The 13,536-nt window shown below is 44.2% G+C and overlaps 1 protein-coding gene across 1 annotated transcript in view; it reads left to right on the top strand.

Annotated features, from left to right (window-relative positions):
• ncmap (non-compact myelin associated protein) overlaps positions 1-13,117 on the top strand; it is a 98,677-nt gene extending 85,560 nt beyond the window's left edge. Inside the window, exons 3-4 of the mRNA XM_070898461.1 lie at positions 6,520-6,604; positions 12,695-13,117. Of these exons, the coding sequence (XP_070754562.1) occupies positions 6,520-6,604; positions 12,695-12,836 (227 nt within the window). The 3' untranslated portion in view covers positions 12,837-13,117. The remainder of the gene's footprint in view (positions 1-6,519; positions 6,605-12,694) is intronic.
• The last annotated feature ends 419 nt before the right edge of the window (positions 13,118-13,536 follow it).

Below are 13,536 nucleotides of genomic sequence, written 5' to 3'. Positions count from 1 at the left end.
ATGTAAACTGGTTTACATGGAGGTACAGTGCAGACTGTTAACCAGTGAGCTTTCATGTTTAACTTTACAGAATAATTTGTGACTTGCATTGCATGTTAATATAATATAGCTGTAGGGGTGGTTAGGGAGTCCTGCCAGTGTGAAACTGAGCCAAGCAGACAAGATAGTCCCAGGTTCTATTCTATGCTGAGTGATCACATCTCAGCCAACGAGTGCACTGGGGACATAACCAGGTGTAGGTCATTTAACCCTTCTAACCTGTTCTACCATTCAATTAGTTCATGGCTGACCTGTATCTCAACTCCATTTATCCACCTTATTCCATATCCCTTAGTACCTTTGCCCAGCAAAACCTATCAATTTCAGTTTTGAAATTTTAATTGACTTCGCCTCAACAGCTTTTTGGGGGAGAGTGTTCCAGAGTTCCTCTACCCTTTGTGTGAAGAAGCCCTTGTTCTGGACTCCCCTACCAGAGGAAATAGTTTATCAGTTTCTACCCTGCCAAATCCTTTAATCATCATAAGTAGCTTAATTATATCACCCCATAATCTTCTAAACTTAAGGAAATACAAGGCTAATCGATGCATCTGTATCTTCTGGTGAATCTACGCTGCACCCCCTTCAAGGCCAATATATTGTTCCTGAGGTGCGAATAACCTGAACATCCATTGGATAAGGAGAGGAACTGAGTTTTCTACTTATTGCTATTAATGGATTCTTGGTGGAATGTGTGTGTTAATTCAGTCAAATAGTCTGCCATTGTCTAGACTCACCTGTGGAGAATGGTCCACGTAGGTGAGGTATTGGAGGGTGAATGGCAACTATGGAACTATATCCCAGCATGATTTAGCATTTCTACCCCAGTACCTTCAGGAGAGCACAAGAGAAACTTTGGGCCAGCTAGTATAAAAATAATTTTCAAGAGAAACAATAGATGCAGTGGAACCTGTTTAAGTGACAATTTCTTCAACTAACTTCCTTCTTGGCGAATGGGGCCCCTTTTATTACCACCAATTTATTCACCAATACTTGTCACTGAATTCCAAGCTGTTAATCCCAGAAATGAATGAAGTGCAGCTTGATATGCATCTTTTCAGTTGGCTGGGAAAGAACTGCAACAGGACAAGAAGTTCAGAGGCAGAAAGAGACTGAAAAATTGAGGGGATTATATACACTGGTACTCGCCAGCTGCTCCCGAAAGCTAGATGGTACCTCTCCATCATCACAGACTAGTTGAAGAGTGCAATATTCAGATCTTTTCCACCTTGTTTTTCCCTGTTCTTCTCCTGTTTTCCTGAATGTTTCATGCTGAGGTACAGTTCTGCTTTGCCAAGTGACCATTCTTCACGAGTACGGTTAGACACCGGGGGCCGAAATTCAGCCTCCAGAAAAGGCCTCTTCCCGCCGGAAAGCAGCGGCCAAGCAGCGGAGTCCAGTGGCCACCGATTTGCGGTCGAATGACCGTCGCCAGCGAAATTAACCTCGTGGGTTTTTCCGGCAATCCACACTTCCGCCCCGTGGCTGCCTGCCCCTCCTAAGTGCATAATCAAAGCGCACACCGCCGATCTCTCGCACCTCTATCTAAATTCACCTGCAAAAATCTTCCTCGCACCGACAGCTTTTTGTGTTGGTGCACTGTGTTTTCAGTGTGTGTGCGACATGGCTGTGCGGCGCTCATTCAAGGTGTACGCACTGCCGCGGCCGCCATGTTTATTTTTTGTCGGCCGACTGCCAGGTAGGGCCGACAATTAAGGCCCCCGGGTTCAGCCGGGCCGCCAACAGGCAGCCTGGCACCCCCTCTTGGGTGCTAGGCTGCTGCCCCGGCCGAAACCCTCCCTGGTGGCCCAGTGGACCGAAGTTTTAAAATGGCGACGGCTGTCCCCTTTAAGTGAAGGGGAGAGACGTGGTGGCGCACACTCGTTATGACATCATCAGCGCCAGGCTGATTTCTGAGAGCGACGGAGACTCCGTCCCGCCTCCACTTCTGCCCCTCTCGGGCGCTCACCGCCGCACTTCTGCCCCCATTATGACCGGCTTCCGGCCCGCTCCCAAAAAATTGCTAAAGTGCTGAATTTCATGCAGGAGGCCACCTCATCCGCAGCGGCGGAAAAAACCACTTCAACAGCGGTAGGTGCGACCCGATTCAGTCGGACCTGAATTTCTATCCCTGAGTGTTGCAATGATATTCTCCATTCGGGCATCATAATTACACTGCCCTATTTTCATCTGATACCCAATCGCCCAGTTTCTGGCAAGGTTCACCGGATCGAGAATGGGAACTCTGATTCCCTCCCTCCATCACCCTCTCCAGCCCAGGGGTGCTGAAGCCAGTTGTAGTCTCTCTACCACAGCCTCAGTTTAAGGTCAACTAACACAGCACAGACCAAGACTCAGACCTGGCACCTTCATCATCTATATTGCCTAGGATCACATGGTCAGAATGAATTGATATAAACAACCTGCTCACTGATGTTCAGTTTGGGTTCTGCCAGGGCGCCTCAGTTCCAGACCTCATTACAGCCTTGATCCAAACATGGATAAAAGAGCTGAATACCAGAGGTGAGGTGTGAGTGACTGCCCTTGACATCAAGGCAGCATTTGACCGAGTGCGGCATCAAGGAGCCCTAGTAAAATTGAAGTCAATGGGAATTGGGGGAAAGCTCTCCACTGGCTGGAGTAATACCTAGCACAAAGGAAGATGGTTGTGGTTGTTGGAGGCCAATCATCTCAGCCCTAGGACATGCTGCAGGAGTTCCTCAGGGCAGTGCCCTAGGCCCAACCATCTTCAGCTGGTTTATCAATGACCTTCCCTCCATGATGTCAGAAGTGGGGATGTTCGCTGATGATTGCACAGTGTTTAGATAATGAAGTATTTCATGCCTGTATACAGCAAGAACTGAACAACGTTCAGGCTTGGGCTGATAAGTGACAAGTAACATTCGTGCCACACAAGTGCCATCTCCAACAAGAGAGTCTAACCAACTCCCCTTGATATTCAATGGTATTACCATCATCAAATCCTCTATCAGCAATATCCTGGGGGTCACCATTGACTAGAAACTTAACTGGACCAGCCACATAAATACTGTGACAAAAAGAGCAGGTCAGAGCCTGGGTATTCTGTATCGAGTGTCTCACCTCAAGTCAGGAGTGTGATGGAATACTCTCCACTTGCCTGGATGAGTGCAGCTCCAACAACACTTGGGAAGCTTGACACCATCCAGGACAAAGCAGTTTGCTTGATTGACACCCCATCCAACACCTTCAGCATTCACTCCCTCCACCACCGGTGCACCATGGCTGCAGTCAATATTCCCGCTAAGCTGCACAGGCCGCTCACCGGTTTTTCAATGGAAATAACCGTGCATGCACGATCATTTGAATGGGGTGTGCAGTTAAAGGGACTGTGCACCAAAAAATGACAGAGAATATTGGTTGCAGTGTATACCATATACAATCTGGACTACAGCCACTCACCGAGGCTTCCTCGACGGCACCTCCCAAACCTCAAAGGACAAGGGCAGCAGATGCATGGGAACACCACCACCTCCAAATTCCCCTCCAAGTCACATTTATATATCAGATTTATATATCGCCGTTCCTTCATCATTGCTGGGTCAAAATCCTGGAACACCCTATCTAACAGCACTGTGGGAGTACCTTCACCACACGGACTGCAGCGGTTGAAGAATCATAGATTCATAGAATGGTTACAGCACAGAAGGAGGCCATTCGGCCCGTCGAGCCCGTGCCGGCTCTCTGCAAGAGCACTTCAGCTGGTCCTACTCCCCTGCACTTTCCCCATAGCCCTGCAATTTTTTTTCCTTCAGGTACTTATCCAACTCTGTTTTGAAAGCCACGATTGAAGCTGCCTCCATCACCCTTTCAGGCAGTGCATTCCAGATCCTAAACACCCGTTACGTAAAAAAGTTTTTCCTGATGTCGCCTTTGATTCTTCTGCCAATCATCTTAAATCTGTTTCTCTCTATCTACTCTGTCTAGACCCCTCATGATTTTGAACACCTCCATCAAATCTCCTCTCAACCTTCTCTTCTCGAAGGAGAACATCTTTAGCTTCTCCAGTCTATCCACGTAACTGAAGTCCCTCATCCCGGAACCATTCTTGTAAATCTTTTCTGCACTCTCTCATCCTTCCTTAAGTGCGGTGCCCAGAATTGGACACAATACTCCAGTTGAGACCAAACCAGTGTTTTATACAAGGTTCATCATAATTTCCATGCTTTTGTTCTCTACGCCCCTATTTATGAAGCCCAGGATCCTGTATGCTTTTTTAACTGCTTTTTCAAGAAGGTGGCTCACCACCACCTTCTCAAGAGCAGTTAGGGATGGGCAATAAATGCCGGCCTTGTCAGCGATGTCCACATCCTGTGAATGAATTTTTTTTTCATTTGAAGATGAATGGAGCTCTAAAATTCTTTTGGTTTGGAAGTGGGGAACCACGTTGGAGAAGTAGGAGCAAACTTTGAGCAAATCAATGTGATCATGAAGTTGTCAAGCAAGGCTACTGCTGACTCTATTAAATCACACAAAACACCTTGCTGCTTGTAAAGCTTTGCCCAACAAGATCAGATGCCGAACCGAGTCCTTGTCAATTCTTATCTTCAAAACAAGTTTGTTATCTTGTGCCCACATTTCTGGGTGTGGATCTATGGGTCATGTGTCACGGTGTAATAAGTTCTGTGATGTCACATCAACTGGGATCAAGCCAGTTACTGCTTAATTGATATATTAATACAAAAAAAACTGTCATTGTTTCTAATACAGAATGTGCTTAAAGTGACAGAATGTGCAGTGGAAACAAAGGATGTGTGTTGCGGAGCTATGGGATAAGATATCCCAGGAAATATGCCGGCCCTTAAAGAATCTGACCACGAGTTGGATATCATTCCTACTCAACAGCTTCTCATCACATAACCTGGTAGTGCCACAAATAATTAAAATAAGATAGATATAAACATAAAATTGAAAGTAAGAAGTAAATTGAGAACACATGCAAGGAAGATATCAATCATCATCATAGGCAGTCCCTTGGAATCGAGGAAGATTTGCTTCCAATCCTAAAGTGAGTTCTTTGGTGGCCGAACACGAGAGCCACAGACCCTGTCACAGATGGGATAGATATTAGTCGGGGGAAGGGGGGCGGGGTGGCACTGATTTACCAAATGCTCCTTCCGCTGCCTGCGCCTGACCTCTTCACGCTCGCAGCGTTGAGATTCGAAGAGCTCAATGCCTCCCGGATGCATTTTCTCCACCTAGGGCGATCTTTGGCTAGGGTCTCCCAGGTGTCAGTGGTGATGTCCCACTTCACCAGGGAGGCATTAAGGGCGTACTTGTAACGTTTCCACTGTCCACCTTTGGCTCATTTGTCATGAAGCAGCTCTGCATAGAGCAATTGCTTAAGGAGTCTTGTGTCTGGCATGTGGACTAAGAGATCTGCCCAGCGAAGTTGATCGACTGTGGTCAGTGCTTCAATGCTGGGGATGTTAGCCTGGGCGAGGACACTGATGTTGGTGCACCTGTCCTCCCAGGGGATTTGCAGAATCTTGCGGGGACATCGTTGGTGATATATCCAGCGACTTGATGTGTCTTCTGTACATCGTCCATGCCTCCGATCAATAACATTATAGGTACATTACAATAATTTTAGTCATGAGAATTAGCAAAATCATAGAATCATCAAAGTATAGAATCTTACAGCACAGAAGAAGGCTATTTGGTCCATCGTGTCTGTGCCAGCTCTTTGAAAGAGCGATTCAATTAGTCCTACTCCCCTGCTCTCCCAAAAGTCCTGCAAATGTTTTCTTTTCAAGTATATATCTAATTCCCTTTTGGAAGTTATGATTGAATCTGCTTCCACCACCCTTACAGGTAGTGCATTTCAGATCATAACAACTCGCTGCGTAAAAGAACGGCTCCTCCTCTCTCCTCTGGTTCTTTTGCCGATTACCTAAAATCTGCGCCCTCTGGTTACCGACCCACCTGCCAGAGGAATATCAAAATGTATAAAATCTAATTTCCCTCAAAAGGAACATGTCACTCAGTTATTATTTGTGTGGTCTGAAGTTGCCATGTATTTCTAGTTTTCTCACAGCATTTGTCACTATTTCACTATTTCACTTCATCAATCTGGTTCAGTGAAAACAAACAAATAAAAGTTATCTGGATTTTCACTCATCATTTTGAGAACCTTAAAAAACTTACAAATTCCTACTCACTGGCTCATTTTACTGCATAATATATATATATATATATATATTATGATTCAATGCCAACAAGTGAAAGATTCATTGAATCATAATTAATTGGCTGTATTTGTTTTTAATTGGAATGAATAGTAGGTTTGTGAGGAAAATAACTTATTAACAACTCAGTGCAAACAGAGTGAAAGAAATGGATCCCAGCAACACAAGCTTCCACAGCCCCCTCTTCTGGCAAGAGCAGGATGATGTTGTTGGGAATGCAAACTGCACATTAACTGAATTCTTCTTTGTGTTCCAGGTTCTGGCGCCATTGTAGCTGTCATTGTAATTGGAGTAATAATCATATTCACGCTGGTACTGGTCATTGTAAAATACTACAACAGGTAATGAAGAAATGGAGAATTATTGTTTATAAGGGCGATCTAGCCATCCATTCCATCAACTAAATCTCAAAAATGTAAAAATTGTCAGTCACACTAAACTATCACACATGTAAAGTAAAATTCTCACTTAAGTGCCATATGTGCAAAGTGTATATCCCTAGTTCCCCTCATTGACTTAAATAATCGCCATCTGTTAAATTAAGAGAGTGACTATTTGCAACAGTTTTTTGTGTGTCCTTCTGCACATGGGTGCCCTAGACTCTGCCCCCGATTTGCTACACATGCGCACAATGTGTAGCACGTGGATCTCCGCCCCCCCCCCCCCCCGCGCATGTGCGGACTCGAACCCGAAACTGAAAGTGGGGCTTGTATCGAGCCCGGAATTGGGCCGACCACGTTGCTTTGCTAATTTTAGGCTTTTACCTAAAATATCGCTGAGATTATCTACACAAACATTTCCGCGGCCTTCTGTGGAAGAGGAAAAAAAGGAGAGAGAGACTGGGGAGAGCGAGAGGAAGACTGGGGAGAGCGAGAGAAGGGCTGGGAGAGAGAGGGAGAGAGAGGGGACACTGGAGAGGGGATCAGAGGGGAGAGAGAGAGAGATGGAACCCGATTTCTCTGAAAGCTCGGTGCATGTGTGACAAGTGATATCATTGGAGTGGATGAAATCCAGAAATCATGACACTCACTATTCACTTCATACCAATAAACCTGTTAACAATCTGTGTCTCACACACAATGTCCCATCTAGAGTACTGCATACAGTTCTGGTCATCACATTACAGAAAAGATGTGATTGCACAAGAGAGGGTACAGAGGAGATTTACGAGGATGTTGCCTGGACTGGAGAATTTTAGCTATGAGGAAAGATTGGATAGGCTGGGTTTGTTTCCTTTGGAACAGAGGAGGTTGAGGGGAGACCTTATTGAGGTGTATAGAATTCTGAGCAGCCTAGATAGAGTGGATAGGAAGAACCTATTTCCCTTAGCAGAGGGGTCAACAACTAGGAGGCATTGATATAAAGTAATTGGTAGGAGATTTAAAGGGGATTTGAGGGGAATTTTCTTCACCCAGAGGGTGCTGAGGATCTGGAACTCAATCCTTGAAAGGGTGGTAGAGGCAAAAACCTTCACCACATTTAAAGGGTACTTGGATATGCAACTGAAGTGCCATTGCCTACGGACCAAGGGCTACGAACCAAGAGCTGGAAAGTGGGATTAGGCTGGACAGCTCTTTGTTGGCTGGCGCAGACACGATGGGCCGAAATGGCCTCCTTCTGTGCTGTAAATTTCTATGATCTATGGTGCGGCGAGGGTGTGGGTAAAGTTAGGAACTTGGGCTGGGGGGGTGTCAGGAACTTGGGCTGGGGGGGTGTCAGGAACTTGGACTGGTGGGGGTCAAGAACTTGGGGTGGGGGAGGTGTCAGGAACTGGGCAGGGGGGTATCAGGAACGTGGGCTGGGGGGGGTGTCAGGAACTTGGGCTGGTGGGGGCTGGGAGATGGGGCACGGACTTGGGGGGCGGGGGCCGGGGAGGGGGATGACTTAAGCTGTGCGTGTGAGCTTTCCTGTCTGGAGTCGGCAGTCAGAATGGCTTGAATTACACTTTGCAAAGTCACTGATTACGTAGGCAGGGCGGTTCTAATTCCAGAGAAACTGCTGGGTGTCAATTAGGTCATGTGATCAAGGGGGCCAATTAGGTCAGGGGACCCATTCAGGCATTTTTCTGTTACAAATAAGCGCGACCTTAAATTAACCACAATTATTTGTTCAAGAATAAACAGGTAGGAAAATCCACTAATCACAAACAAGGAACCCACAAAACTAATCAATCAAATGTTTTAATTCTTTTGAAAGCAACAACCACAAATTGGACCAATCAAGTAATTTTTCAAACCGCTATTGGCAACCATTTTCCTTCCTCTCTCAGTATAACCAGCACACACAAAATTACACTGGGCGGTGCAGTGGGTTAGCCATTGTTCTGGGACTTAGGTTCAAATCCAGCCTAGAATGATGAGATAAAAGTCTTCTCTTCCCACTGGCTGTAAGGGTCACATGTGAAATAAGTTTGGGGAGTCTTGATCTAATTCCTACTGAACGAGGGCTAACAGCCTTAAACTAAGGACACGTTAATTTGCAACACCGAAAACTCTGATTGGGCTCCCTTGATGACAAGTCCTGTTTGTTAATTGGTCCCCTTGGAGTATAAGACACTCCCAGCAGTTTCTCTTTGCAAAGTGAAATTCCTCAGTGGATAATCACAGTGGTATTCAAGACAAATGTCCTGGAGGCTCCTTTAGTATAGTCATTGATTTTTGAAATATAGCTCAACTGCCCCAGTAGCAGGCTCAGGCTCACGCAGCAGACAAGGCAGAACATAAGAACATAAGAAATAGGAACAGGAGTAGGCCATTTGGCCCCTCAAGCCTGCACCGCCATTCAATAAGTTAATGGCTGATCTGATCCTGGCTTTAACTCCACTTCCCCGCCCGCTCCCCATAACTATTGACTCCCTTATCATTCAAAAATCTGTCTATCTCCACATTAAATATATTCAAAGACCCAGCCTCCACAGCTCTCTGGGGTAGAGAGTTCCAAAGATTCACGTCCCTCTGAGAGAAGAAATTCCTCCTCATTTCTGTTTTAAATGGGTGACACCTTACTCTGAAACTATGCCCCCTAGTTCTAGATTCCCCCATGAGGGGGAAACATCCTCTTTGCATCTATCCTGTCAAGCCCTCTCAGAATCGTATCTACTTCAATAAGATCACCTCTCATTCTTCTAAACTCCAATGATTACAAGCCCAACCTGCTCAATCTTTCTTCATATGGCAACCCCTTCATCTCACGAATCAACCTTGTGAACCTTCTCTGAACTGTCTCCAATGCAAGCATATCCTTCCTTAAATAAGGAGACCAAAACTGTACGCAGTACTCTGTGTGGTCTTACCAACACCCTGTACAGTTGGGGCAGGACTTCCCTACTTTTATACTCTATTCCCCTTGCAATAAGTGCCAGCATTCCATTTGCCTTCCTGATTACTTGCTGAACCTGCATACTAACTTTTTGCGTTTCATGCACAAGAATCCCCAGATCCATCTGTACCGCAGGATTTTGTAATCTCTCCCCCATTTAAATAATACAGGCAACTCTCGATTATCCGGGTCCCTCGGGGATTGGGCTATTCCGGGTAAACGATTTTTCTGTTAGGGTGAGTTTACATTTATAAGTTAAAACATTAATGAATCAATTCAATCAGCTACAAACAGTAACAAAAGATGGACATTACCAGCATGCATGTACAGGTTCTGTGCCTGTAACCCGGTGCTGGCACTGCCTACATTGCCAACGTCGGCGGCGGCCGCAAGAGACAACGGCTGCAGCAGCGCACGCACACACACATACACACCAGCAAAGCAAGGGCAGAGGAGGATGATTTTTACGGTGAGTGAGAGAGAATGTGCGTGTGTGAGAGAGAGAGAGAGTGTGTGAGAGAGAGAGTGTGTGAGAGAAAGAATGAGCAAATACAAATGTTTGGAAAGCGATTTTTCAAAATTATTTAGAGCTATCTTTTCACTTGTTAGCAACGGAATTTAAAATCCCATTACAACGGTTTCCCGCTGGATCCGTGTACAGATAATCAAGCGTTGCCTGTAATTCGCTTTTTTATGTTTCCTACCAAAGTGGATAAACTCACATTTTCCCACATTATAGTTCATCTGCCAAATTTTTGCCCACTCAGAGCCTATCTATATCCCTTTGTAGATTATTTGTGTCATCCTCACAATTTGCTTTCCCACCTATCTTTGTGTCTTCAGCAAATTTGGCTACATTACACTCAGTCCCTTCATCCAAGTCATTAATATAAATTGTAAATAGTTGAGGCCCCAGCACTGATCCCTGTGGCACCTCACTAGTTACAGTTTGCCAGCCTGAAAATGACCCATTTATCCCGACTCTCTGTTTTCTGTTAGTTAGCCAATCCTCTATCCACGCTAATATATTACCCCCAACCCCGTGAGCTTTTATCTTGTGCAGTAACCCTTTGTGTGGCAACTTATCGAATGTTTTCTGGAAATCCAAATATACGACACTTGCGGCTTCCTCATATATCGTACTACGCATACGCGACTGGATCAAGCGCGCTTGCTCAAAAAGAGGCGGGGTCCACCATGCGCAGCAGGACACAAAAATATTCGTGCAGATAATCGCTTTGTAAAACGAATTGTCAAGCTCACTCGAAGAGGCTACGGGATGGCCAATGCAGGGAAATGTCAAAGTGGTACAGTAGGGGTGCCCTTCGGAGATTAAGGCTGAGGACTTGTGGAGGCCAAATAGAGGACACTTTACTCAGCAATTGGCTGTAATATTCCTGACCTGAACATGCTTGATGTTCATACTGCAATTGGAAGAGTTAATTTCCGAGACTTTGCCTTGAGGAGCACAATTTTTTGAAATAAAAATTACACAATTCTGAAAAGAATCACTAACGTTACCTATAAAATTAATCATGTTACAAATATCTGCAAGAGGCATTCCCTGCTGTGGCCTTCCATTATCTCTGGGCCTGGGCCAGAGTTCCACTTCAGTCCCAGAGTTGCACATTTGGTTTTGTGGTGTTCCAGATCCTGTTGACAAACTTTGTACGTGAAAGAATGAGCTGTATCATGGGAGTGAACTTGTAGTTTACACTGTACCTCTGTGAATTACAATGCCCAAAGTGCCCCTCAACAGCCCAAGTCACAAGACAACCAGGCAGAAAATATACAAATAGCAGCGATCCAGTGGCAACAAAATAGAACATTTAAATTCAAATTTGTCTGGCCACTGCAGACATGACGGTGGAGATAACTCTGCTGGTACTTAGCTGTAACAGTTACAGCTTCAACAAGGACTACAAATGCACCTTGGGAAGCAAGGGCATGACTTTTTTTTGATAATCGTGTAACTAAGTAAAGATTTGGGAGATGGAGGAGGGAAGAATAAACAAAACACTTGCACATTAACCAAGTACTGCAAATTCACCATGGGAAGTAGAAGGAATCTTTTGAATGTAAATAACAGAATAAGAAGTTTTGGAGAGGGAAGAATACATAGTTATCTGTATCTTAAACAGTTTTCTTTAAGTGGTAGATAAATAGTGTTGTAAGTATTATATTTGCACCTACCAGTGTCAGTAATGTGCAATAGGTTGTATCGGGACAGTGGTAACCATCAGTAATGACACTCTCAGTCCTGTACTATCTGTGTGCAACACCAAGGGAGAATTATTAGAAGTTTATTAAATATTAATGTCAGAATATTTCACATATAACCACTTCCCCTGAAAAGCAAGCAAGGTGTAGGCTGGGATAGAGGTAAAAAAGCATAATCAATATGGAGGTGGGAAAAATTGTTGGGCCAGAGACTGGAGGCCTAGGCTAAGGTAAGGCTGAGACAGAGCAACCCCTGCTTCCATCTCACCATCTATTCCACCCCCTGGGCCCCTGCCACAGTCTTGTGTTTTGTTGATTAAAATGTCAAAAAAGCTACCCAGTTTTCTTTAAGTACTGGAATAATTCAACTTTCTCGCTGGATTAGAATATAGAACGCAAGAAAAATCACGGACAAGAAAAGCCATTTACAGCCCATTGAAGCTCATTCCTTTTGTACTCTCATTAACTCTCATTATAACATATAACGGAGACTGTAGGCCTAGGCTGAGGCAGGGCCCCAGGAGGTGGAATAGGTGGTAAGATGGGAGCTAGAGACGGAGAGGAGTGCGAAATAGGCAGGGAGAAAGAAAAATCATTTGAAAATGATATGAAGTTAGGGAAAACTTGGTGAGGAGGCAGGGACAAATATATATTTTTAAATAATAGGAAGTAGGAGCAAAAACCAAGATGTATTTGTGGTTAATATCATACGATGGTGTTGCGTGGTCAGAATAGACCATTGTGTTTGTAAGAATGTAGAAATGTATGACTGGACTATAATCATCTATTCATACATTTTTTTTACATTCTTACAGACACACAACAATTAAAAGTTTAGATATAAATATTGCACCAAGGTCGTAATACTAACAATTGATGTTTATTTTCTGTAGACAAAACAGATTGAAAAGAGAACTTGCACCGAAATCGTCAAGACAACTCTCAAACCCATTCCCACAGATTTCCATAGCTGGGAGCAGACCGACATCGCTGGTTTCTATTTCATCGAGCATCCCATTGGAAAGGAAATATTGACAGAGCTTCGAATGGCTCTGGGACAGAAGCGTACATTTACAGACTGTGAATCTGGAATATTTGGGCCACAGAAGTGTGAAAGAAATGTTTTGTTAATATCGCCATCTTTATCCACTCTCTGAAGAGCCATATCTCCAAGTTCACAAATTTTGTGGACTGCACTTAGTATTCCAGACTGCCGAAATGTCAGCGAGAAAGCGGTTACGTCAGTGATGTTGATTTTCTGACAGATGGTGAGGATCACACCCCCTCAAAAAACAGGACATTTTGTTGATTAATATGTCAAAAAAGCTTACCAGTTTTCTTTAAGTTGTGGAATTAATTCATCTTTCTCTCTGGATTAGAATATAGAATGCAAGAGAATCAGGGAACAGAAAAACCATTTGCAGCCCATCGAAGCTCATCCCTTTTGTACTCTAACTCTCATTATACTTTGTATAATGTACAATCCAACTGTACTTTGAACAATCCAATGATTTTGCCTCTATTAACTTGCTTGGTAAATTATCTCACATATTTATCACTCTGAGTAAACAAAGTTCTTCACAGGCAAACATGAATGGAATTGTTAGCACAGGGAAACTTAGAAAGGAACCTAATAGTAATTGTAGACACATCACTTCCAAAAATATTCGATTATTCGAACTTGATCAATTTTTGAATTGCTTCACCACATTATGGTCACATTGAAAGTGGCATA

The sequence above is a fragment of the Pristiophorus japonicus genome, chromosome 14, assembly GCF_044704955.1.
Source record: "Pristiophorus japonicus isolate sPriJap1 chromosome 14, sPriJap1.hap1, whole genome shotgun sequence".
In the NCBI taxonomy this organism is placed as follows: domain Eukaryota; kingdom Metazoa; phylum Chordata; class Chondrichthyes; family Pristiophoridae; genus Pristiophorus; species Pristiophorus japonicus.
The sequence above is the reverse complement of the archived record's forward strand: the minus strand, read 5'-3'. Positions and strand labels throughout refer to the sequence as shown.